The sequence below is a fragment of the Chrysochloris asiatica genome, unplaced genomic scaffold (assembly GCF_000296735.1).
Source record: "Chrysochloris asiatica unplaced genomic scaffold, ChrAsi1.0 scaffold00006, whole genome shotgun sequence".
In the NCBI taxonomy this organism is placed as follows: Eukaryota; Metazoa; Chordata; class Mammalia; order Afrosoricida; family Chrysochloridae; genus Chrysochloris; species Chrysochloris asiatica.
In genome coordinates, this window is record NW_006408524.1 from 5,285,962 (window position 1) to 5,312,090 (window position 26,129).

At 41.9% G+C, this 26,129-nt stretch overlaps 1 protein-coding gene across 1 annotated transcript in view; it reads left to right on the forward strand.

Moving 5' to 3' along the window:
- The window catches only part of GLI3 (GLI family zinc finger 3), a 414,242-nt gene that overhangs the window by 329,451 nt on the left and 58,662 nt on the right, over window positions 1-26,129 (forward strand). Inside the window, exon 9 of the mRNA XM_006832110.1 lies at window positions 1,541-1,681. Within this exon, the coding sequence (XP_006832173.1) occupies window positions 1,541-1,681 (141 nt within the window). The remainder of the gene's footprint in view (window positions 1-1,540; window positions 1,682-26,129) is intronic.

The window sequence follows — 26,129 nt, forward strand, 5'->3', positions numbered from 1 at the left end:
ACACAGAAGTTGGCTGTGGTCCTCCCCATGTAGGCAGGGTGGTGGGTGTGGTGAGTAAACAGGGACTTAGGAGCCCATTCTCTAACTCACCAGGTGGACAGGGTGGTGGGTGTCAGAGTGCTCCACTGAGGAGAGGTATAGCTGGTGAATGGGGCTCGGTGGGTCTCAGGGAAGGGTTGCCTGGCTGGGGGATGGGGTCTCTAGAGCATTCCTGAGCTGTAATGGGATCAGATGGGGGAGGGGGGCAGTGCAGCCATTGTCATTGGTCTGGGGGGTGGGGTGGGTTGTGAGTTGGAGCTGGGTAGGAAGAGAGGAAAGGGAATTTGGAGTACAGCCATAGGTATAGGAGAGTTCATGCTTCTTTTCATCTATGGGGTGGGGGTGGGGGTGGGGGGGCATGTTCCTCAGGGCACTGGGCGAGGTTGTGTGGGCACTTTCCATTGGCTGCAGTCAGCATTCTGGACCTGGGGAGGGAAGAAAGGTGGGGAATCTATTGCTTTATTTGTATCACCCACCCTCAAGGTCTGTGCAAACCTGTCTCTAGCTCTCTCCCTACTCTGTGGACACCTGGGTCCTTGGCATGCTGAGCCTTCCGCCTGCATGTTCCCTCCTTAGATTTCACTCCCATTCCGTTCACCTTGCTACCCCACTGGTGTGTCCACTCAATTCTGTATGTTGTTGGAGAGGCTGTGAAGTTACCTTTCTGTGCTGCTCACCTAGGATCCCGGCTGGCTTCATCTCAAGATGGTCACTTGGAGCCAGGACAGCTGTTGGGGTTTCTCTACTCAGTGTCCCTCCTTGTTTGCTGTGTTTGCTCCATTTCTTCTTCCAGTTGGTGTGTGATTCCATTTTTAGCCTTCTTTTTAATGTTCAGGGTTCCAGGATGGTCATCTTTATCTCTTTCATGTTTTTTCAAATCTTTGCTGTTGAGGCATGGCATGATGGTATGAGTAACTAAGCCATCCTTCTGTCTCCTTCCATCCAACCCCTAACTTTCTCTCTTTCTGGTTCATGAAACCCAGTGGATACACCTGGACACACTTGTACTTTTGCTGATGAATAGCACTGAGTGGAATACCAAAACCCTTTCTCATTGTTGTTGTTGTTAAGTGCTGTCGAGTCAGTTCCGACCCATAGTGACCCTCTATAGGGTTTCCTAGGAGCAGCTGGTGAGCTTGAACTGCTGACCTTGCAGTTTAAATGGCTTTGCAGTGTGGTGCATAAACCCACAGTGCCACACAGGACTCCTCAAAACAAAGATAAGGGCAGGGTTTCTGATGTAATGCTTATGAAATCATTACAAAAACAGCTTCATCTTTCTCCTGCTGAGCAGCTGGTTGGTTTGATCTGCCCACCTTTCCATTTACCAATCCAATGAGTACCCCACTGTGTTCCCAGGGCTCCCAGAAGACCAATCTAGATCCCGGTTGTACTTGGCTTCTCTTGCTCTTGCTACCTGAAGTCCTCCCCTGTCCTCCCCTCAGGTCTGACTTTTCTTTGTTTACTCTCTCCTCCTTTTCTCTGACCCCCTCCCTCTTAGGAACAGCCAGAAGGCACAACCCTAGTGAAAGAAGAAGGGGACAAAGATGAGAGCAAGCAGGAGCCTGAAGTAATCTACGAGACGAACTGCCACTGGGAAGGCTGCACCAGGGAGTTTGACACCCAGGAGCAGCTGGTGCATGTAAGTGGAGGGTGTTGGGGGTCTGAGCCACACTCTGATCTTCCTCAGGGAGGTCGTCTTCCCTGACCCTGTGCTGAGTCATGTTTCCTCGCCAGCAGCGTTGTAAACTGGAGAGAGCTTTATGTGTTCCTGAGAATAAAGAAAACTCAGAGCCACAGTGCTTGACCTGTTCAGTCAGCTAAAGCTTAGTGTAAAATTCAATAAACTCTTCAATAGAGAGTGTAATGACTCTGATCCTGTAAACCCGAAAACACTATTTTGAGTTAGCGACTTTGATGGTTATTGAGTAATAGTAAGCTGGACATGAATTATTATTAACCTTTTAACCAAGTTTGATTCCCCCTTCCAAGGCCCAGTAACAATAGAAAAAAAGTGTAATCGTGGGGAATGCCTCTCTTTCAGTCTGCCTTCCTCTCCCAAACCCTCAAAGCTTATTTCATGCAGCAATGGTACTCCAAACACTGAGAGGTGGATGCTTGGGGTACAGTACTATGCACAATTTCTTGACCTGAGACCACCCATTGTCAAGTTAATTGCTTCATGGAAAAAGCTATATGTATTTTTAAATGTGGTTAGTGATATGTTTTTGAAAACTGCAGTGGGGTTCCATTGAGAACCCACCTTCTTTTATCATGCCAGGTTTGGAAGTCTTCTGTCCTCCTTTATTAGTCAAAATAACACAGCCTTGTTGTGGGCCCTAGGGTAAACACTCAGAAGATTGGTGGTTCAAACTCACCAGTCCCTCCTCCGAAACCCTATACAGGGTCGCTATGAGTGAGAACCAACTCAGCAGCACTTAACAACAACAACACAGCCCAGTAACTGAAGGTGCAGTCCAGCTACACACCTCATTAACATTACATGTTTTGCCAGTGCTTCCTGACCCTTGGCCTTTTCTCGTGGCTGTGGAGTCTCTATCCCTGGCAGGTTGGACCATGAGCAGCTGAAAGGGAAGGACATTTAAATCACTGAGAATAAAAAATACAGGACTCAGTTTCAGCTTCTGTACAGAAGCACAGGGTCCTGTTAATGCATTGAGTTTGGCGCACTAAGTGTAGACATTTTGGAAGCTTTTAATACGCCAGCGAACTTGGCAGAGGAGGGTCTGTTATGATGGACCTCTCTCTATATCCCTCTCTCAGACATGCACACACACATGATCAATTCTCTTTTCCTTTAAAGTAACTTCTATTCTTATGTCATTTATATTTCTTATTTGCCAGTTTCCTTCTAGATAAAACACTGAGCTTACAAGTGCCTTATATCTCTACAGGTTTCCTAGGAAGTAGAACGTGTGTGTGTTTTAACACACTTTACTTTTTAAAAGCAGTTTTAGGTTTACGCAGAAATTACGCAGAATGTACAAAGAATTACCATATGTCTCTTCTTCATCCCTGCACACGTTTCTCCTTGTATTAACCTTTGGATTTTCTGTGCTGTATTTGTTACAGTTGATGAGTCAGTACTGATGCATTATTATTAACTTATAATATAACCCCATGGGTTTTGACAAATATATAAGGCTATATGTCCACTATTATAATCTCATGCAAAATAGTTTTACTGCCCTAAAATTGCTTTGTGCTTCACCTCTTCAAACTCCCTTTTTCACCCATCCCTCTGGCAACCACCACCATGAGCTGTTTGAAGCATGTCTTCTGCAATGGGCCATCCTTTGTAATATATCCCTTACACTGCAGTTACAGTATAGTGTGAAATACACTGTCTGCTAGGTTTTCAAATCCAGAGTACACAGGATGTTCTGAAGATTCAACATGACGTTAGCAGGGTTGCCGCCTCCCCTCTACTTCTTGTTTAATTATGCCTTCTTATGGTGTGGCGCAGTGGGCTAATGCATCAGACTGCAAATTCGTTTGAACTGCAAGGTTGGTGGTTCAAACTCACCAGCTGTTCCTTGGAAACCCTATATGGGTTGGAATCGGCTCGTTGGCACTTAACAACAACAACATAGTTGTATAGGAGGAATTATTGTCGATTTCTTGGTATAACAAAAAATGAAAAAAGCAAATGCTTTAATTAAAGTATATTTCCAGATTTTCCCATGAATTTAATTTGATTCTTTTTTAAAAATTTGAGGCGAGTGTTATTTTTAAGCCAAGCTTGACTCAATGGCCCTTTATTCTTGCCAAATTTAATGGAAACCACAAAGACATTTTAACACTAAGCAGGAGAAATTTTAGGATTTTTTTTGTATATGAGGAAATATTCCCAGAGAGTAGAGTAAACCAGGAGTCTCCTAACTTATCTGATGCGTGAGCAGCATAAATGAAGAGATGTGTTTTTATAAAAGCTACAACTAGAAGAAGGATGTTGGTCAGTTGCTTGCTTTTTCAAAGTGTCATTCTGAGAGACGATGTAAGTTTATGATTCCTTTTGGAGTACCGTATGCTAACATGAACTATTTCCAGTGGAAAGAATTGTCATTGTCGTATCCAAGGACATTATTAAATGTGAAGGAGTGATCCAGGAGCTGCTTTTAAGTCAATATTTTAAATGAACTGCGTTCTCGATTAGAGGAGAGGTTTGAGGTAACGTTTTTTGGAGGTGTGGTGGTAAATTAATCCTTTAAATACATTTTACACACGTCTATCTTATTAGCCCTAAATAATATGGACACCTGTAAAATCTTGCAGGTATTTGTCTTGTGACAAAAATATTTTTAGTAGTAATGATTTTTTAAATACATAGAGCTGCATAATTTTAAGTTGAATCTGGTTAAACTGAATTGCCTAAATGTTAAACTAAATGACCAGGATGCTGTTTTATCAAAATTATCATTCAATAAAGACCATGTTTACTGGTCAGAAAGAGACTGGAGGAACCTGAGACTTTGGCCCTCAATCACCCTTCAGGTCTGGAAAAGAGCTCCCCCTCGTGGCCTGATTTTCTGCCAAGCAGTAGCTGGGTATCTAGAGGGACAGCAACACTAGTATGGTATGCTCACCAAGGAATGGTAAATCATTCAAAATCAAAAGGGAAACATGTACTTAAGGATAATGTTGAGAAAGGATAGGTAGGTGGGTGCAATGGGAATCAGAACCACAGGGAGGAAGCAGGACAGCTGTTGTTACATGGAGGGGAATGTAATCATTGGGATGAAACGAAGTGTATGATTTGTTGAATGTAAAACTGATGATCTTGTCTGTAAACCTTTGCTCAATTTACAATAAAAAGTTAAAAAATATATAAATTTACAGATATGTACAATGGCAATTTTAATTATTAGCTAGAAGAAATTCATATCCAATTTTAGAAAATCTTTTGTTTCTTTTATGATATGACAGAAATCATATAAATAAACCTGTTATGTTGTTGTTGTTAAGTGCCGTTGAGTTGGTTCCGACCCATAGCGACCCTGTACAGGGTTTCCGAGGGTGTAAATCTTTACGGGAGTAGAAAGCCTCATCTTTCTCCCGCGGAGCAGCTGGTAGTTTCGAACCGCTGACCTTAAGGTTCGCAGCCCAATTCGTAACCACTACGCTACCAGAGCTCCTTATAAATTATATTATAAATAAACCTAGTAAAGTAAATTAAATATATAACTTACACCAATGTGAATAAAGGAGCTCTGGTAGCGTAGTGGTTACAAATTGGGCTGCTAATCTCATGGGCAGCAGTTCGAAACTACCAGCCTTCCGCAGAAGAAAGATGAAGCTTTCTGCTCCCATAAAGATTTACAGCCTCGGAAACCCTGTACAGGGTCGCTGTGAGTCGGAACCGACTCCATGGCACATAACAACAACAATATAAATAAATATCTAGTTTACATTGGTGGCACAGTGGCTGTTTTCTTGACTGCTAACTGAATGGTGGGTAGTTCAATTCTACCATCTGATTTGAGGGACAACAATGTCACAGTCTGCTTCCTTAAAGATAGTTGTTGTTGTTAAGTGCCGTGGAGTCAGTTTTGACTCATAACGACCTCTTTATATTGGGTTTCCAAAGCTTTCAATCTTTTTGCAGGAGCAGAAATCCTCATCTTTCTCCTGAGGCCTTAAAGATTGCAACCTTGGAAACTCCATGAGCAGCTCTTCTCTGTTCTCCAGAGTCACTACGAGTTGAAACTGATTAGATGGCGCTGAGTTTTTACTTTAATTCTATGTCTAAAATGTGGAAATTCCAAACGCATGCATTTAAATTGATATAAGTTTGCCTAGCTTGTAAGAACTTTTATGTTCACAGAAGTATCCAGTGGTATTAGTACTGGCTTGGCTTAGAATCAATCTACATTTATATATATTTTGTCAGTTGAAGGAATAGCTATATGCACATCCATCTAATGCACTGGATGGCAAAAAAAAAAAAAAAAAATTCCAGTTGGGAAAAAACAGGATTTTTGGGACAGAGAGCAGTACTACTGACTGTGTCGTTCCTGGGACTCCCCTTGGAGAGAGGCCGTTTTGTGAATTAGTTGAATTTTCATGCTACATACAACCAAGAGGCAAGGCGTTAAACCATGCTGATACCCGGCCTTATTTATAGCCATGACCCATTCTCTTTTCCTCTCTTACAGTTAATAGAAAGATTCATGATTCTTCATGGTTGTCTATCTAGTGTCTGACAGTCCCGACTGCCTGCTAAAGCAAGTCACTATCTATAATTGATATCCTTCCGTGGAATAGGGTGCTGGCTGCAACTGAAGGGCTTTGCTGAAAGCTCTTAAATCCTGACAAGTTCTCCCCTTGTTCTGGTTCAGTCGCTGAGCTGCACGGTTGGAATTCCAGAGTTATTTGAACTTGGTGCAAAAGGGAGACATGTGTTTCACATTAGCAAATCACAAAGTTGAAGAGGAGAATTAGGAACTTGGCTGAATTTGCCCACCAGGTAGTCTCATTTCCAGTGTAATGCACACCATGTACTCTTGAAAAGATTACCTCGTCCCATTAGTGTCTGAGCAGATGGACTAAATATTGCCTTTTCCGTCTCTTCGCCTTTATTTCAAGCCGCTGTTCTTCTCCACGTGTGTGTTTATTCTAAGTTTGCTGTTGGCGTCTTTATCACTGGGATATTTAATTAATTTCTCTTCCCAGCAAGATAATTATAACTGAGCTTAGTTACTCTCAAGTTAGTATTAAATTTAGCATAAATTTACTTCTATGCCCAAAGCTAAGAAGATAAATGTATATTTTTGTTAGCCAGGTTTTTGTGTACTTTGTCATTTTCTTTGTGTAAGTTAAAAAAGAAGGAAGCAGGAAAGTAAGAGGGTTACATAGTACAAAAATTAAAGTGCATTTGATCGACCTTATTACTGATTTGCCAAGATGCATGTGTTTTCTTCTTCCCTTGACATCTGAAAGACACATGTTCTAACATCTCAAGTTGAAAAGTCTACATTTTCCCTCCAATTCCTAATAAATTAGCCCCCTTTTTGTTGCCATTTTATTACAGAAAGGTGTAACTCATAAATTTAAATTTGTTTCTTAAAGTGAACTTTTGGGTTTTTTGTGTTTTGTTTTTGTTTTTGGTAGGGAGAGAGTGTAAACTTTTGTTATTACGTGAAAGCTCAAATTCAAATTCTATCTAGTAGCCTGGCTTTCCATGTGGAAGAGGAGAGCTTCTCCCAACCTTTTCTGAGTTCACATTCCCTCTTAAAATTTATTTTGACCTAAAAGTAAGCTCTCTCTGTGTCTCTCATCCGATGGACAGACCTGAAATACGCATAAGGTGCAACACAAGTTAGTCTCAGTTTCTCTGGAAACTGAACACTTCAGTTCTAAATGATAATCTGTATACCACCCATTTTGAAAGGTTTTCCAGAAAGAGAAAACGAAGTATGTGCAAAGAATAAACTGTCTTTGTTCTTGCTGTGTGTTTCACTGTTGAGCGACCAATGGTGCTTCACAGCATCACTGCAGGGATGGAAAATAATACACACAATCTAATATCCGTATACAATACAGCACCTGGTGGTTACTCTGCTGCCAACTCCGGACCCTCTGTTTCACCAGTCCTACCATGAACTGCTTAAGAACTGACACATTTAATATTCTTTCCAAAGGTTTTTAAAAAGTCCAACTATTTTTTAGAACAGTTTTATTGCCCACCCCTATTTCAAGCAAAATGACCTTGCAAAGGGGCCTTGGCGATTAGACTATAGGGGAGATAATGTCTTCTGTTAGAGGGGCCAAAAGGAGGCATAGTTTGTGAGTTACATTTATATTAGCACTGAGGATCAGGTGGGTGGCAGTTAAGTCATTATAATCCTACATTTGTATCTCTGAAGCATGGTATCAAAAATTCACCTTTTTGTACAATGACTGAACCACCTACTTGCATTTTAAGTGCTTTTATATGTTGCAAATTTTGATCTCTAGAATTATGTTAAAGTTTCCTTCATCAGAAGAATACAGTGATAATCATCTTTGCTGCCATTTGAAAATAATTCTATACATTGGTAGAATGCAAATGAAGGGCTTTCGTTTTAGGATCACAGGGAGCACATCTAATTTGCAAAGAACTATTGTATCTGTAGACGTGGGAGGCAGAGTTAGGATGTGCAGACATTATTTTCTTATTAATACTATGTTCGTTCATTTGCATTTTAAATGTTTCCCAGATAATTTTGATCCCCTTGCTAAAGTTGCATTGTATATCCTTACCTAAGAGAAAATTGAGTTTGAAGATGTGATAGGGGTCTCAGATATTGAAGATGTGATAGGGGTCTCAGATATGTGGCAAAAATTAGGTTTGTGGGCAGAAAAGAATGCGTGGAGATGCTGATCTTATTTTCCTGATGCGGAGTTGCTGGTTAATTTAGTTATTTTAATTATTTGGAAATACTGCGTGTAAAATGTAGACGAAGAACTACAGACTTCAAAGCCATCCTCTGACAGTTTTGCTGGAGGGGGTCACATTCTTTTTTAGACTTATGGACTAAATTACACCTAAAGAAATTGTTTCCATAAAGAGACACTCATAAATTGGACAGGATGTACGGCCTTTATGGCCCTGTGGTCCACCAGTCACAGCCCCCCACCCCTACCTCGGAGCTGCCCCATCTCTGCCCTGACTCTCAGGATACTTTCCTTGGGACCACGTGACTCATCAGAACGTTCGTTTCTCACTTATCGTACTATGAAACAGCCGTGAAAATAAATGCTATCCGCAATGTTCAAGGCTAAATGGAGATCCCATGTGGTAGGCCTGCTCAGCCTAATGAGAAACAGAGGATGGTCCAAAGGAGGTTACTGGGCCTCTCTTTGTTTTGCGAATTTGTGTTTTGCAGGGTTGAGTCAGGGAGGAGAGGGAGGTAGCCTCTTGGTTCTGGTGGCTTCTGTGTGTTAGCTTTGAGGCCTCTTTCTGTGATCTGTTTAACTGGGAAGTACATTGACTGAAGCTAGGAGACTGTTCTTCTCCTCATTGTGGCTCTAGATGATAGGACTTGGCCAAAGATGTTTCACCTCCTTGGACTTCAGTTTTATTAAAAGTGAAAAGTTTGAATTGGATAGCCCTTAGAATGAATGGGGATTCCTGGTGGCACTGTGGGTCAATGCACTGGACTGCAAAGTCAGTTTGATCTGCAAGGTCGACGGTTCAAGCTGACGGTCGACGGTTCAAGCTCACCAGCTGCTCCTTGGAAACTTTATGCAGGGTTGCTATGGGTTGGAACCAAATTAATGGCACTTCACAACAGAGGCTTCATCATCACTAAGAAGGAAATCAGTGCTGAGGTCACCTTCCCCTTTAGCCCCAGGGTGGGCATGGAGGAGGGCGTGAGGGTTGTTGTTGCTGTTGCGGTTGTTAAGTGCCGTGGAGTTGGTTCTAACTCATAGCGACCCTGTATAGGGTTTCCAAGGAGTGGCTGGTGGGTTTGAACCTCCACCTTGAGGTTCACACTAACCTTTGGGTCCAGTGTGGTTCAAACTAATCTTGCGGTCCATACCGGGACTCTGGACATGGAGGTGTCCAGGTTTAATTCAGGAGACCATATATTCCATCTCTGTCCTTGGCTGTCTTCCAACGCCATAACACAGATGCCATCAAGAATAATTGTAATTTTTTTTTTTCCCCCTGGGGAGAGGGTGATAATTCTTGAGTCTCAGGTTGGTGCAAACATTTAAGGGCCAAACTACACTACGAGCCAAAAGATGGTTGATTTGAACCCATCCAGAGGCACCCGAGAAGGCAGGTCTTATGATGTGCTTCTGAAAACCCACAGCCTTGAAAACTCTATCGATAAACCTTCACCCAACTCACAATAAAAGGTTAAAAAAACACAAAACTCTGTTATTCCAAGTATTGTCATTTTTTCATTCAGTAATGTAGGCACATTAATAAAGTAGAAAATGTAATAATTATTCAGATAATTAATTTCTTTTAGTTGATTCTGACTCACGGCGCTGAGCAAAACTGCTTCAATTGTAGTGTTTTCTTGACTGTAATCTAAACGGAACAAATCACCAAGACTTTTCTTCTATAACACCACTAGGCAGGTTCAACCAGCAACCTTTCCGTCAATCCGTTTGTGCCACCCGGAGTCATATAGTGGGCAACACCACCACCGATGTCCTAGCGACTCTGTCGGGCTAAGTAGAACCGCCCCATTGGGCTTCTGAGGCTGTAAGTCTTTACCAGGAGTAGGACTGCCTCATCTTCCCCTCCTCATTGTGAAAGGTGATTTTTTTTTTTTTTTTGGCACTGTAGGATAAGCACTGGACTGCTAACTACAAAGTCAGCAGTTCAAACTCACCTCAGAACCCTAAACAGCATGGCTATCAGCGGGAACCAACTTGATGACACTTAATAGCAAGAGGATAACAAGAAACAGCAGTGAAAGGAATCTTTGGCTGAATGCTGTTCTGCAGCTATGCAATGTGTTGGTCAAGCGGGTTTAAAGCTGACAGACCTGAGTCTGAGACCTCGTTCTCCACCCTAACATACTAGATCCTTTCTGTAAGCCTCCGTTTCCCCAGCTGTGAAAGAAATATGGATAATAATAGCATTTACCTCACAAAACAATATTGGCAATTCACTTTAAATAGAAAAGAGAACTCATTATGATGTTAGTGTTTGTCCATATTAAAGTGATATATACAGGTATTTTGAGGCTTCTAATGGAGTCCTGGTGTGGCACTGTAGGTTAATGCGCCACATTGCTATGCCGTTTGAACTGCAAGGTCAGCGGTTCAAGCTTACCAGCTGTTCCTCGGAAACCCTATACAGAGGCGATATGGGTCAGAGCCAACTTGACAGCTCTTAACAACAACTGGAGTCCTGTAGGTTAATGTGCTAGACTGCAAAGTCAGTTTGAATCACAAGGTTGGCGGTTTAAGTTCACCAGCCATTCCTCAGAAACCCTATATAGGGTCTCTTTGAGTCAGAACTGAATCGTTGCCACTCAACAACAGCAGAGGAGTCCTGGTGTGCTGCTGAAGGTAGGATAAGCATTGGACTGCTAACCACAAGGTTGGTGGTTGACTTGATGGCACTTACCAACAACAACAACAACATAGCAATCTCTGAGTCCTGGTGTGGCACTGTAGGATAAGCACTGGACTGGCAACCACAAGGTTGCCGGTTCAAACCCACCAGCTACTCTCGGTAACCCTGTACAGGGTCACTATGTGTCAGACCTGACTCCACAGCTCACGGCAGCAATAACATAGGAATCCCTGGGTCACACAAACAGTTAAATGCTTGTCTGTTAACAGAAAGGTTAGCAGTTCGAATCTACAGAGAGATGCTTTGGGAAGGAGACCTGTGATCTACTTGTGAAAGAAGTCCTGTGAAGCATCTGACTCACATGGGGTTATCATGAGTCAGTACTGACTTCACAGCAGCTAGTGTATGTTAGTGCATGTCCCCGATAAACGTATGGGGTTAGAAGATGCTTATTTAGTGAACAGCATACAATTGATCCTTACATCAGGTGGAGCTTAGTCGCCCAGTCTGTGAAACCTTAAGAGAAAAGGACTAGAGAGATCACTGGGCCCGTAGCTTAGATTCCAGGTCCCCCCTCACTGGTGATATGTTAAGATTTAGTCTCCTCTTGTTAATGGGTTTCATGCAGACCGTTCTCTGTGTTTAGCAGCGTCTCTCTGTCCTGTACTCCCAAGTACCAGAAGCTGCCTCCCTCCCAGCTGTGACAACTAAAAATTGTTCCAGACATTTCCAAATGCCTCCTGAGAGGAAGAACTGCTCCTGTTGGTAGCCACGGCTCTCAACCTTTCGTACTGCAGAGTCGGGGGAAACAAAGAAATAGAACAATAAAAACAAGCTGCTTCTTTTTTTTAATTCAAGAAAAGAAAAATACTTTTGTCCTATGAAGCCCTGATTTTTCATGGATAACCTCTACCACTTTTATTTTTTGTTTATTTTGCTTTTAACAAATCCAAGGAAGTCATAGTCAGGGATCTATAGTGAACAGTAGCAGGCCATGAGATGGTGGGAGACAGGGTTTGGGTTTGCGATCACACTACTGCTTTGGCATGACCTCAGGGATATTCATACTTTTCTGAGATTAGTTAAATACGGTCATGAATGATTTTTTTACCTCTAGAACAATTCGGGGAGTCTTGGTGTTATGTTGTAGGGTTAACACTGGACCGCAAAGTCGGTTTGAACCACAAGTTGGCGATTCAAACTCACCAGCCACTCTAGAAATTCTATGCAGGGTTGCTATGAGTCAGAACTGACTCAAAGGCACTTAACAACAAACAACAATTAGTATCATCAAGAGAAGACAACTGTATACTAGGAACTGTAGTCTAGGGCCTTAAATTAGTGTCCCCCAACCAATTACCGGAGCCCTGGTGTAGTACTGCGGGTTAATGCTCTGGACAGCAAGGTCGGCGGTTCAAACTCACCAGCTCTCCTTGGAAACCCTATACAGGGTCTCTATGAGTCAGAACCAACTCGATGGTACTTAACAACAACCGACCTTGTAGTCCAGTGCATTAACCCATAGCGCCACACCAGAACACAACAACCAATCACCAGTAAGTAAAACTAGCATTCGTCAGTGAACGAGAATGTGGAAAAATAGTGGATTGTTATGTTTTGGATCTGTTTTTTTTTCCGTATATCTATTAAAATCTGTGTTTGCAACTTTTAGTAAGTCACTGACTTTATCACCCATAAAATGGAGATAATAAAATCCATCCCACTTTCCTCACAGGATTTTGTAGAAACCTCACAGGGTTTTGTTTGTGTGACTATATGAATGGGAGTGCATTGTAAAATCTAAGTTATTAGTCACATGTAATGGATAATAGAATCCAGGGTGTAGTAACACTAATAAACCCAATTAATTGAAGAATGGAGAAATTAGAGAGACTTGCCATAGTTTTGGTTGCGTCATTGTGAAGTCTTACTAGGGCTTCTAATCTGTTCCGTCTTGGCCGATGCAGGGAAACCGGAATAGATCTGAATTTATACAATGTGGGTATACCGGAACGATAGCAAGAATGGGAGAAGTCAGGGGTTGAAGCTATGGAATAGGAGCCGTGGAAGAGATGCGGTGAACTCTTCAAGCAACTGAAGTGGGGGATCAGATTGTTACGAGGATTGTATTGAACAGTCTGTTTTCAAAACTGTGCGCTTGGCCACCGCATTTGAGTGGGGCAGCAATATTTCCTAATGTGTGTTCCAGAGAGTTGGTTGCTATGCAATGCATGCCGCCTGTTTTCTAAGAAGGCGAGTAAGTGTCATGATGTCACATGTCAGCCAGTAAGTTTTCATCTGGACATACCCACATTTTACAAATGCGGCTTCATTCTGGTTTCCCTTCATTGGCCGAGACTGAACCTAGAAGAACTGGTTTGAAGCCCTGACTCTTACACCAGTCCCCCTACCTCCAAGTTAGAAGCCCTAGTGGGAAGCCATTGAATAAACACTGGGCCCGAGGTTGTTTCAACTGCACGGTCAGTGGTTCAAACTCACCAGCCGCTCCTTGGAAACCTTATACAAGGTCGCTATGAGCTGGAACTGACTCAGCTGTAATTAACAACCACCTCCCAAGTGTAGCTTTATCCTCTCAATTACAATGCATCATCACCACCTATTGGCCACTACACAAATGACAGGCATAATGTCTTAGTAAAACATCAAAACCCACCCACTGCCATCTCTTCAATTCTGACTCATACTGATCTGACCATTTGTAGGGTTGCAGAGGCTGCAAACCTTTACAGGAGCAGAAAACCTCTTTGTTCCAAGGAGTGGCTGCTGGATTTGAACAGCTGACCAGGCAGCTAACAGCTCAATGTATAACCCACTACACCACCAGCGGTATAGAACATCAACACCATGCATATCAGACTTGTGGAGTTAAGGTCAGGGGTAGTGCGGAGAAAAGCTCTAACACACATCTTTTCTATCTGTCTCTTAATATAAGGGGAACAAATGGGACAAGTTTTCTGAAGATACCAAGAAGGCTCTTAAGAGTACTACAGATGTGCACGCAGGATGATGGGAAATTAGGTAACATGTAGATGGTGATGAAGGAATGAGCGAAGGCATCTTGGAGACTCGATTTGAACAGGGTCTTGAATAGATATGCAGGTTTAAGCAGTTAAAGAAGAATGCAGGGAGGTATTAGAGATGCAGTGTAGATTCTCTGTGGAGAAGTCAGAAAGAAGAAGGAAACATTGGATGTGGAATGTGTGGAGAATTCTACTGATGATGTTGTTGCTTTTATTACGTGCCTTTGAGATGGATCCAGCTTATTTATAGCAACCCTGAATTGGATATCTGAGAGTTACTGGTGGGTTTGAATTATCGACCTTGTGGTTACCATTCCTGCGCTTATCCTACAGTGCTATACGAGGGTTCTTTGCCTATGACAGTGGCTAATATCATAAAAAGGCTGGGATTTTTAACACTTCTTTGGATTAGAATTAGGATTATAAAATACTTCATTTTCTGCTTTTGGGTTAAACTGTGTGTAAATGTGTATGTAAGCGTGTCTGGAAGGTGGAAGAGTCTTGGAAGGAAGGAATAAAGAGCCAAGCAGTTCCATGCCGGGGGTATGATTGCTTGACTAGGAGTTTGGATTCTGTTCCATATAAACTAAGGAGAACAGAATGTGTTTGATAAGAGTGACGGTTTGAGCCAGCATGAGTTTTAAAGAGATCAGATTGAGCTTTATAAATCCCAGAAGCCATAGGGTAAAATGTATTGGAAAAGGCAATGTGGGGAGTAGGGAGGATGAGAAGTGAAGCTCTGAAGTGGAAATTATTTTAAAAATTCAAAACCCAAAAAAAGTTGGGAGGATATTTTGGAAATGTTTTACAATTACAGCTTGGGCATTTGCTGAAAATGTTCTGGATGGAGTTCAGAGAAGTCAGAAGTTTCCAGAGTTGCCAGCTAAGTACCTGTTGTGTGCTGTCGAGTCAATTCTGACTCATAGTGACCCTACAGAAGACAGTAGAACTGTCCTTTATGGGTTTCAAGTCTGTAAACTTTATAGGAACAAACTACCAGGTTTTTTCTCCCACAGAACTGCTGACCTTCTGGTAAACAGCTATGCCTACGCATTGCACCACCAGGGCAGTGTTTTAAACTTGTGTTCCAAGGAGCCAAAAGCACTGGTTTCCTGGAAAGCAAGTCTTTCTGGTGATTTTCGTGGAGGTAGTGAAAGCTCCCTCAGTTTCCTCTCCTGTATGATATGGCAAGCCATGGAGCAGTTCCTACCGCAAGATAAAGTAGTCACCCTGAAAATGAAACAGCCCTGAACGTAGCCCTCCTTGTGTTCAGCAGAGATAAATTTCACTGGAGCCTTCGTGCAGAACCATTTGGCTTCTGGCAGCAGCTTTAATTGTTACCATGCAGATTTTTTTCTACCTTTTTTTTTTTTTTTTTGATCAAGAAGGGGATTAGTCTTGTTATCAGTCTGGATCATCTTATTTCAAGATGAAAAGCTTTTGCGGAATTACAGATGCCGACATTTGTGCTTCTTAGCGATTGACAACTAAGAGGAGGTATGATTTATTAGCCTATAATGGCTAACTCTGAGCACTGTTTTCGGTTCCACTGATTTGTGGAAGTGCTGAATGTGAACTGCCTTTTTGTTTTGACACTTCCTTGGATTCGTATTTATAACCATCAAATGCTTCATTTTATGCTTCGGGGTTAACCTGTAACATATAAGTGTGTCTGAAAGGCAGAAGAGTTGTGGAAGATAAGGTTAAAAGAGTCGAGTACCTCCACATCATGGTGGTATTTTTGCTAGACTAGGAGGTTTGGCTGCTGGCCCATACTGTCAGTGCCCCTCAAGCCCCCGGTTACGCACATAAACACAAAGTATACATTACTTGAGACGTTGTGAGAATCAGTCTGGGAGACGAAAAAAGAAAAGAGGAGGGGGGAAGGAAGGAGAGAGGTGGCTTCTAGAATCCATCTTGGTGGTGCCTTTTACCGGAGTTTGCCTGATAAGCCGGGAGAGGAAAGATTAATAAGGAGGCTTGTCGCTATCAGTACCTGCTTGTCGATTCTCTGTAACAGGGCTGTCTGTTCAGCATGGAAATTATTGATTAAATAAAAATTGCTATTAGATTGTGATGTGATCCATAATTGCAAACAATGGTGGACGTTCCTCTTTTAGATCCTGAGCCATGCATCAAGATGTTTCCTTTTTTTCCCCTCACTGTAATTTATATTGTACTGACATTGGGACATATTAGGTTTATCCTTTCTGCTCAGAGGCAGGAAGACAGAGGCAAACGGGAGTGTGAGCCTGTATTCCCAGACCGGGGAGGAGGACAGAATAGTCCTGGTTGAGCCTGGCCAGCTGATCCATTGCCCGGGAGATATTTTGGTATTACTTTGTGTGTGTCAGGTACTTGTAACATAGAAGTTACCATTTTAATGCACTTTTTTCAATTTTTTTTTAGAACAGTTTTAGGTTTACAGAACAATGTCGCAGGTATCAAAGGGAGTTTCTCCATCCACCTGCTTCCTTCTGCATGCGTTTTCCCTTAGTATGAACCAAATGTGTTACATTTGTTAAGTTAAGGAACTCATTCATAGTTGGTTACTATGAGACTGAACCTGTACAGTAGGGTTCACTCTTTGTATTGTAAGGTCTAGGAGTTTTGACAAATGATTAATGTCATGTACCCACCATTACAGCATCTTGTTAAGTTCCATCCAGTCAGTTCCAACTCGCTTATAGCAACTCTGGATAGGGTTTCCTAGAAGCAGCTGATAGGTTTGAACTGATGACCAGTGTGTATCCTACAGCACCATGCCACGACTCCGGAATAGATTTATGACTCTTAAAATACTCTGCTCCCCACTTACTTATTCCTTCCCCATCCCCACAAACACCTAGGAACTGCTGATGTTTTTACTGTGTCTAGAGTTCTGTCTTTTCCAGGATGTCAATGTAGTTGGGATCATAAAACAGGTAGTTTTGCAGCCTGGCATCTTTCACTTAGTAAATATGCATTTCAGGCTCCTCTATGTACTTCTCATGTCTTGACAGTTCATTTGTTTTTATCACTGGATAGTACTCCATTGTATGGTTGCAATAATGTTTGTTTAGAAATTCTCTTATTGAAGTATATCTTGGTTGTTTTCCTTTTTTGTAGCTGTTATAGATAAAGCTCTTATAAACATTTGTGTGAGGATTTTGTGTGGACATACGTTTCAGTTCATCTGGGTAAAAATACCTAGGGAGCTCAATGCTGGATCAAATGGTAAGGCTAAGTTTAGCTTTCTAAGAAAGCGCCAGACTGTCTTCCAAAGTAGCTGTAGCATTTTGCGTTTCTACCAGCAATGAATACGGGTTCCAGTTGCTCATAAGCATTTGGTGTTATCATTTTAACATTTTAAAATGTACACTTCAGTGGCATTTAGTACATTCACACTGTTGTTTAACCACCACCACCTGTATCTAGTTTCAAAACATTTTCATCACTCCAAAAGAAGGCCTTGTACTCACTAAACACTCTCTCCCCATTCTCTCCCATCCGTGGCCCTTTTTTTTTAAAATGCCTACCAGTTGCCTGAGGCTGATAAGCACTGTATAGGAAAGAGTGGAGCTCACTAGGTTTCAAAGGTCATGATCTTCAGTGAAGCAGAGACTGCCACCTCTTTCCCCTTGGAGTAACTGGTGGATTTGAACCAACAACCTTTTGATTAGCAGCTGATCACTTAACTGTTATGCCTCCAGGGCTCCTACCTCCAAGCTCTAGGCAACCACTTACGTAATTTCTGTCTCTATGAATTTGCTTATTGTGATTACTTCATATGCATGGATTCTTACCATATGTGGCCTTTTGTGACTTTATTTTTCACTCAGATATAATGTTTTCAAAGTTCATTATGTTGTAGCATATTTCAGAATCTCTTTTTGTTCTGTGGCTGAATAGATTTCTATTTTGTGGGTATTATACCACATTTTGTTAATCCATTCATTGATTCATGAAAAAAGTGAGTTGTGCTCACTTTTTGGCTGTTGTGAATGGTGCTGTAATGAACACTTGTGTTTAAGTTTCTGTTTGAACGTATGTTTTTCAGTCGTTTTGGTATAATCCTGGAAATAGAATTGCTAGGTCATATAGTAATTCTATATTCAGATCTTAATTTTTACAGATCTGTCAAACTCACAGCAAGTTTTAAGCTGTCTTGTATAGGCTCAGTTTTCTCAGCGGTCTTACTTCTAACTTGGCTAACCTCCTAGTATGGCACTGTAAGATAAGCACTGGACTTCAAGGTCAGTGGTTCAAATCCACCAACCACTCCTCAGAAACCCTATATAGGGTTGCTATGAGTTTGAACCCACTCAACAACACTTAACAACAACCTCCTAGAAGTACTTCACCTCTTGGTTTCATTGATGCGGCCCTGTCCTTCTCTGTTGGCCTTGTCTCACTCTGGCCCTCCGCCTGCCTCTCTACGCACGGTCTCATGGTGCCACACATAGGCATGACTATAAATTGCTTCAGACACCTACAGACAGGTCAGGACTGCTTTGTACAAATGCAAAGACAACATTGAGAGCATTCGGACAGGTGGGCATAGAAAAATGAAACTCAGACTGATGGATTGAACAGATTTTAGTTTTAAATAGTGATTCTAATGAATCGGGAAGCAGTTCATGCTCGGTTCAGTAGGAATGAACATAATTGCACAGCAGCTGGTATGTGAGTCCCTAGCTGGACATTACTGTTGTGAAGACTTTCAATTGTAAACTTTTTAAATGACCTAATTAATTCACTGTGTTTTTAAACATTTTCTTAGTTAACAGCTACAGTGAAGTACAGAGACATTAGGAGACATATATAGGCCACACAACCCTCTTGTGACTTGAGTGGAATGTCTACAGAGCAAATCAGTTTTCCATTCAACAGTCTACGTACTTTTGTCTCATGCCATTGATTGCATTTGCCACAGTGTAACTCCATTCATCCCCCAGACGGCCTTTCTGTGTTCCCCAGGCCCATCGGCCTCCTTTCCTATCCCTTCCTGCTTTGTGAACTTTGTCCTTGGACAAGTGCTGCCCTTTACATTTCAAATGATTGATTGTTTTATTAGGTGTGAACCTCCCTAGTGTGACTGGCTGAAAACTGGGACATTGGAATGAGTTCAATTCTTAGAGCTTTCGCCAGTCGCTTTTTTATGATTTTCAGTTTTGTTCCACATTTTTGCCCTATTCTGACCAGGACCTTCTAATGTGATCCCTTTCAGAGCGATCAATAGTAGGCATTGATTATCTGGTTCTACTGGTCTCTGTGAGTCATGGAGGTCAATCATGGTCAATCAATCCTGTGGACTACATATTTTAAGGCGTCTTTGCTTTTCTTCTTTCTTTGTTCCAAATGGGGAGAGACCTATGGCTGTATCTTGGCCTCTCACAAGCTTTTAAGACCCAAGTCGCTACTCACCAAAATAGGATGTAGAACATTGTCTTTGTGGACTATGTTATCCCAGCTGACCTTGATGTCCGCCCCCAGGACCATGGTCCTGAATCTCCAGGTCCATTCCCTCAAGGTGTTTGGTTATGGCTAAGAAGTTTTCATAACTTTGCGCCCTGTATGCTCTACTATGTTCATGAACATATTTTCAGTACATAAAAATGTATTTGTAGAAATACCTTCTGTCAAGCCTGTATGTAATACTGGTGTATGCCCATTCACCTGCCCAGCCCTGGGAAGACTTGCCTGTCTGTGTATCCACTCAGAGACTACTGTTACTACTGATGTTGAAGGATTGCATGTGTAATAGTACTGACTTCTGTTGCCTTTAACACTTATGCTCCTCCCATACTCCTTTGCTTGATTATTTTGTGTTGACTTCCCCCTTCTTGTATATTACCTTTCCTTTTCTCCCAAGTTAATATCTGTGTACCCCCTAGTTAGTGATTTATCCTCACTTTGCTCCCACTCCTGGTTACCATCAAAGACAGTTTCTGGCTTGTCCTCCAACCTCTGGTTCTTTGGACTTGAGTCACCGGTCTGCTCTACATGAGTGAAAGAAACCTCTCTCTCTTGAGATAAACCTCTCTGGTAGCATGGTGGTTACGAATCGGGCTGTGAACCTCAAGGTCAGCAGTTCGAAACTACCAGCTGTTCCACAGGAGAAAGATGAGGCTTTCTGCTCCCGTAAAGATTTACAGCCTCAGAAACTCTGTACAGGGTCGCTATGAGTCGGAACCGACTCCACAGCACACAGCAACAGCATATATATATATGAGAGATTTATCTCAGTTGTAGAGATGGGCACGTCCCAAGTCCGTTGGTCAGGTGTCAGGCTGGTGAACCAACATCAGCAGACAGACTGGCAGGTGATAGAGCAGACCAGTGACTCAAGTCCAAAGAACCAGAGGTTGGAGGACAAGCCAGATTGAAGATGCAGACCCACAGAGAACAATTATGAACAAATGTCTGATTGTCCATAAATTGGAAGCAGGCCACATCCCCAAGAAAGCATCCTTTCAATTGATTGACTGTTCACAGCAGACCCCATCATAGAAATGATGACATTATGTTAGAGTTCATCTTCATCATGGAGGGTAGCTGCATCTCAATTAGCAAACCACTAAGAATCCTGGTCCACCCAAGTTGGCACAAAACCGTAACTATCAAAATGACTGTGAGGACAAATTGGTTGATTGTGTTGCCTAATTCTTCTGTGTCTTTGTTGAGTTTCTTTCTAGTTGTTCTGTCCCATCAAAAATGGTGTGTTAAATTTCCCTGCTATTAATGTGAAATTGTCCATTTATCTATTCAAATCTGGTAAAAAGTTTGACATATTTTGGAGCTCTTCCTTGGGTGCGCAGATGTTTATTTCAGTTATGTTCTCTTATTTGACTACCCTTTAATCATTATACAATGTCCTTACTTGCCTCTTATGCTGGTTTTTACCATAAAGTAATGTGTAGTGAATTATTTAATGCCTCTTCTAGCTATAGTCTTTGTAAACTCCCACCAAATGACATTTTCCTGATGTTGTTGTTAAGTGACATTGAATTGATTCTGACTCATAACAACATTGTGTAGGGTTTCTGAGGAGCAGCTGGTAGCTTTGAACTGCTGATCTTGTGATTCGAAGCCCAGTGCTAACATTTTCTTGATGAATCTGGGGAAAAAAAGGTGGGGGAAGATACTGATGGATTAAGTGATTGTTAACAGGCTTGTGATTGTAAACACTTGTTACTCTAATGAGGGAATTGGTCAATGTTACCACCTACTGGGTTAAAAGAAATGTCTCTGAAGCAGGATAGGATGGGGATCTCACCACTATCAAGAACAAAGGATCAGGGGTGGAGAATGTCCTTTGGATCCTGAAATCCTATGCATTGAACTTCCTTGATTCAGACAGAAAGCTGTGACATCAGAGGAGTGGCTGGAGAGCAGCAGCAGCAGAAACAAGAACCAGAGAGCAAACAGAGCAGTGGGCGCTTCCCAGCCCACAGAGCAAGCAGAGCTGAGTGACTCTGGGCAAGGCTTGCTTGCAGAGTGGGGTACCTCTAGACACTTAATTGGAGGAGCTAGGTGTGCCGACCCATAGAGCTAGAACCTAGTGAGTTTGTCCTGAGGTTTGTGGTGGAGTGATATGTCCTGTGGACATTAGTCGGTAACTCTGAAAGAACTTTGTAACATAACCAGGCAGAAAGATGCCTTCCTGTGACCATGACTGAGAAGAGGCTGGCTTGATGGGAAGAAACGTGCCCTAAGCATTTCTGACCCTGAATTGTATCTGTTAACTTATCTAATAAACCCCTAACTGTGAGTATGAGCTGTCAATTCCATGTGGCCACAGCAATGAATTATCAAGTCCCAGCAGCTAAGTAGAAAGGGTTGGGGTAGGAATGTCTCATGCCACATTTTTGCAAACATATCTTATCAGAAATTAACATTGCCACTTGTCTTTTTTGATTGCTGTTTAATGTTTTTCTGTCCTTTGATTAAGACATACTGATGTTTTTTATATTTGTATTTAATTTGTGATTCTATGTTGTGTTTTTCCCAGGTGGTGTGTACATGGAGTTCTAGTGTGGCACTGTAATATAAGCACTGGACTGCTAAACACAAGGCCGGTGGTTCAAACTTCCAGCAGCTCCTCAGAAACCCTATGAGTTGGAAATGACTCAATGGCTCTTAACAACTATGATTGGTGGTTGTGTGCCTTGGAGTCAGTTCCAACTCACAGCAACCCTATATAGAATATCTGAGGCTGCAGATCTTTATGGGAGCAGAAAGCCTCATCTTCCTTCCACGAAATGGTTGGTAGTTTCCAACTGCTGACCATGATGTTACCAGCCGAACTTGTAACCAGTACGTTACCAGAGCTCCTTTAACAACTATATTTATATAGAAATGGATATGCACTGGATTGTGAACCAGAAGGTTTGAATCCACCACCACTCAAGGCTTTTTCCTTCTGCAAAGATTTACAGTCTCAGAAACCTTATTCAGGGTCACTATGAGTCAGAACTGACTCGACAGTACTGAACAACAAAGACATAGACATGCAAATTATATATATATATGAGTTCTCATGTAGTGCAGTGGGATAAGCACTCAACTGCAAGGTCAGTTACAACTGCAAGATCAGTGGTTCAAACTCACTAGCTGCTCCTCAGAAACCCTATACAGGGTCACATTGAGTTGGAACCAACTCAACAGCACTTAACAACACTATATATACAATTTTTGCTTTATTTTGTTCTGATATATCTATGAATGAAGCAGCATGCTGCTCTGCTCCCAGTTTCGTGGCACTTGGTCACTTCCCACTTGTTTCCAGGTGGGTGTAATGGAGAGCGGGACTGTGAATGCAGTTCTCTTTGCTGTTGACATAGAGCAGTTGAATACCGGCTTGCTGGTGATTTAGAAGAAAGTGGTGGGTACTCACCCAGTTGGTGGGCAGTGTGGCCATGCTGCTGTCTCCTCCAGGTGTGACCAAAAGAAAAAGAAACAAACAAAATACAACAACAGAAAAGTAAAAAAGGGGAGGGGGCAAGAAAGAAAGACTTAAAAAGAACAATATAAAAACTTATTAATTGCCATTGAGTTGGTTCTGACTCATCAAGACCCTGTATAGGATTTCTGAGGAGCGGCTGGTGGGTTTGAACCACCAGCTTTGCTGTTAGCAATTGAGGGTTTATCCTATAGCACCATATACTAAGGAGGAGGGAAAGGTGAAAAAAAGAACAGAAAACAAAAGAAATGTCATAGAAGGGAAAAGACATAAACAAACCAGACAAAGACAAAAAAAATAAATAAATAAGAAAGAGAAAAACCTGGGGGAGGGCCGGGGCAGAGCACCTGGTCAGCAGACTCTACTAGAAGAGGGGGCCTCAGGGACTGGCTATGTAGTTTAGGACAGAGTTTCTACTAGCCTCGCAGATTGGTGGGTGTGGTATGCCTGGTATGAGACATCGTGTTTTTTAGGATAAGCACCGGACTATGAGCCACAAGCTTGATGGTACAAGCCCACCAGTCATTTCACAGGAGAAAGATAAGGCTTTCTACTCCCAAAAAGATTTACAGTCTTGTAAATGCTACATGGTTCGCTATGAGTTGGAACCGCCTAGACAGCACTTAATACTGCAAGAATTTTGTAGCTACCTCACCGTGTTTTCGAGTATCCACCTAAGATGCTGTGTGATACTAGTATCTTGGGAGCAGTTCCTCTCTGCAGTGAATTGTGTGTAGCAGTAAAAAGTGATCTCTTGTGGTTCTCATGTATTTTCTTCACAGAGACACCGATACTGTAAACCTTGACTAACACCATGAAACATACACAGAGTGTCACAAGTGGTGCTGACAGTGCTCTCAAGAAGCAGAGAAGAGTCATGGAATTAAAAAAACAAGCTGAAATGCTTGACGTGCACCCTAGACTAAGGCTTGCAGTTGTAGTGGCCTGCCGTGTCAAGACAAATGAGTTCGGTGTGAGGACCAATGGAAAAAAGAAAGAGGAGTTTAGTGACACTATCACTGTAGGATAAGCACTGGACTGCTAACCAAAAGTTTGGCAGTGCAAACCCGTCAGCCACTCCTTGGAAGCCTTCTAGAAGGTCATTATGAGTTGGAACCGACTCAATGGCACTTAACAACAATCACTGAAGCTACTCCAGAAAGTACAAAAACCATGTACTTTTTGCGACGTACCTTTTTATTTCATATTGAAAATTCAGCTTTTATGTGCATTTTATTTAAAGGATTGCTATAAGAAAGGCTTGTCTACAGACTCTATCTAATAAGATTTGAGAAAAAGAGAAGTTTTTATGTGACAACCTAAAGCAAAGGAAGGTATGCTTTCTGAATCTCGAGAATTTAATGCCAACAAAGAATGGTTTGATAATTTTAGAAAGCAGCTTGGCTTAAAAAAATGTAAAGATCAAAGGAGAAGCAGCTTCTACCAGCTAAGAGGCAGCAGATGGGTCACATGAGCATTAAGAAAATCACTGAGGAGAGAGGATATCTGCCTGAAAATTTTTTTAGTGCAGATAAAATTGCTATATTCCGGGGCAGGGGAGACAGTCACAAAGGGTATTTATCACTATGGAAGATAAGTTGATCAACAGGATTTAAGGCAGGAAGACAGGAAGCTTAACTCTACCATTTTGTACAAATGCATTCTGGTTTATGATCAGAACTGCTTGTATCTATAACGTTACTAACTCCCAAGCCCTGAGGGGAAAAGGTAGACAGTAACCGGCAGTCTTTAGGTTGCACAGAGGAAGACCTGGCAAAGAGAACTTTTTTTTTTTTTTGGATGGATTCCATCAATGCTTTGTCCCTGAAGTCCAGAAGCACCTTGTTCTTCTGATATTGGAGAATGTCCCTATATACTCAGAACTCCAAGGTGTCAAAGTGTTGTATTTTCCCACAAACATACCATCTCTAATTCAGCCTCTGTATCAGGGAGTCATGAGGACCTCCAAGACTCATTACACATGATACTGAATGGAAAAGATACCACTGGTATGGAAGAGAACCCTGTGAAAGATAGAACACTCTGAAAGTCTGAAAGGCGTACCCATTGAAGATAACATTGTTGTTACAGAAAAAGCAGGGAAAGCTATTAAGTTAGAAACCATATATTCCTACAGGAGATTGTGCATGACAGGATTTGCAACAGAGTCAATCAAGGAAATCATGAGGGAGATTATGGAAATTGCCAAAAAGGTAGGCGGCGAGGTGAAGGGTTTCAAGATACAGATCTTGGAGTAATTCAAGAGTTAATAGACATTACACCAGAGGAATTAGCATCAGATGACCTGATGGAGTTGAGTGCTTCCGAACCAGTGCCAGGTGATGAGGAAGCAGTGCCAGAGAGGAAATTAACATTAGACATCTAACAGAAGGGTTCTGAGTATTCAAGATTGCATCTGACTTTGATGGCATGGACCCTTCAGTGATGCAGGCACTAAAACTATAGCAAATGGTGGTGGAAGAGCGCTTGGTACCATTTACAAGTAAAAACATTTTTAGAGAAATGAAAAAACAAAAGAGGCAGACATAAAATAAGATGTATTTCCTAAAGTTAAACTGAGTGTGCCTGGCTCTCCTGCCTACCCTTCCATCTCCTTCACCTCTGCTACCCCTGAGACAAGACCTATACCTCCCCTTCTGTCTCCTTCTCCTTGGCCTTTTCAGCATGAGGGCTGTTCATCTTGCAACCAAATGGTGTAAACTTGTGGTTGCAATAAATATTGTACATTGCTGTAAATGTATTTTCTCTCCCTTAGGATATTCTGGTAGTGTAGTGATTACAAATCGGACTGCGAACCGCAAGGTCAGCAGTTCGAAACTCCCAGTTGTTCCACGGGGAGAAAGATGAGGCTTTCTGCTCCTGTAAAGATTTACAGCCTCGGAAACCCTGTACAGGGTCACTATGAGTCGGAACCGACTCCACAGCACATAACAACAATAACAACAACAACATTGACTGGAAGCCTTGCTTATGACAGTTGATTATCACGTTTGTAGGTTATATGTATTCTATACTGTATTCTTATAAGTAAGCAAGCTAG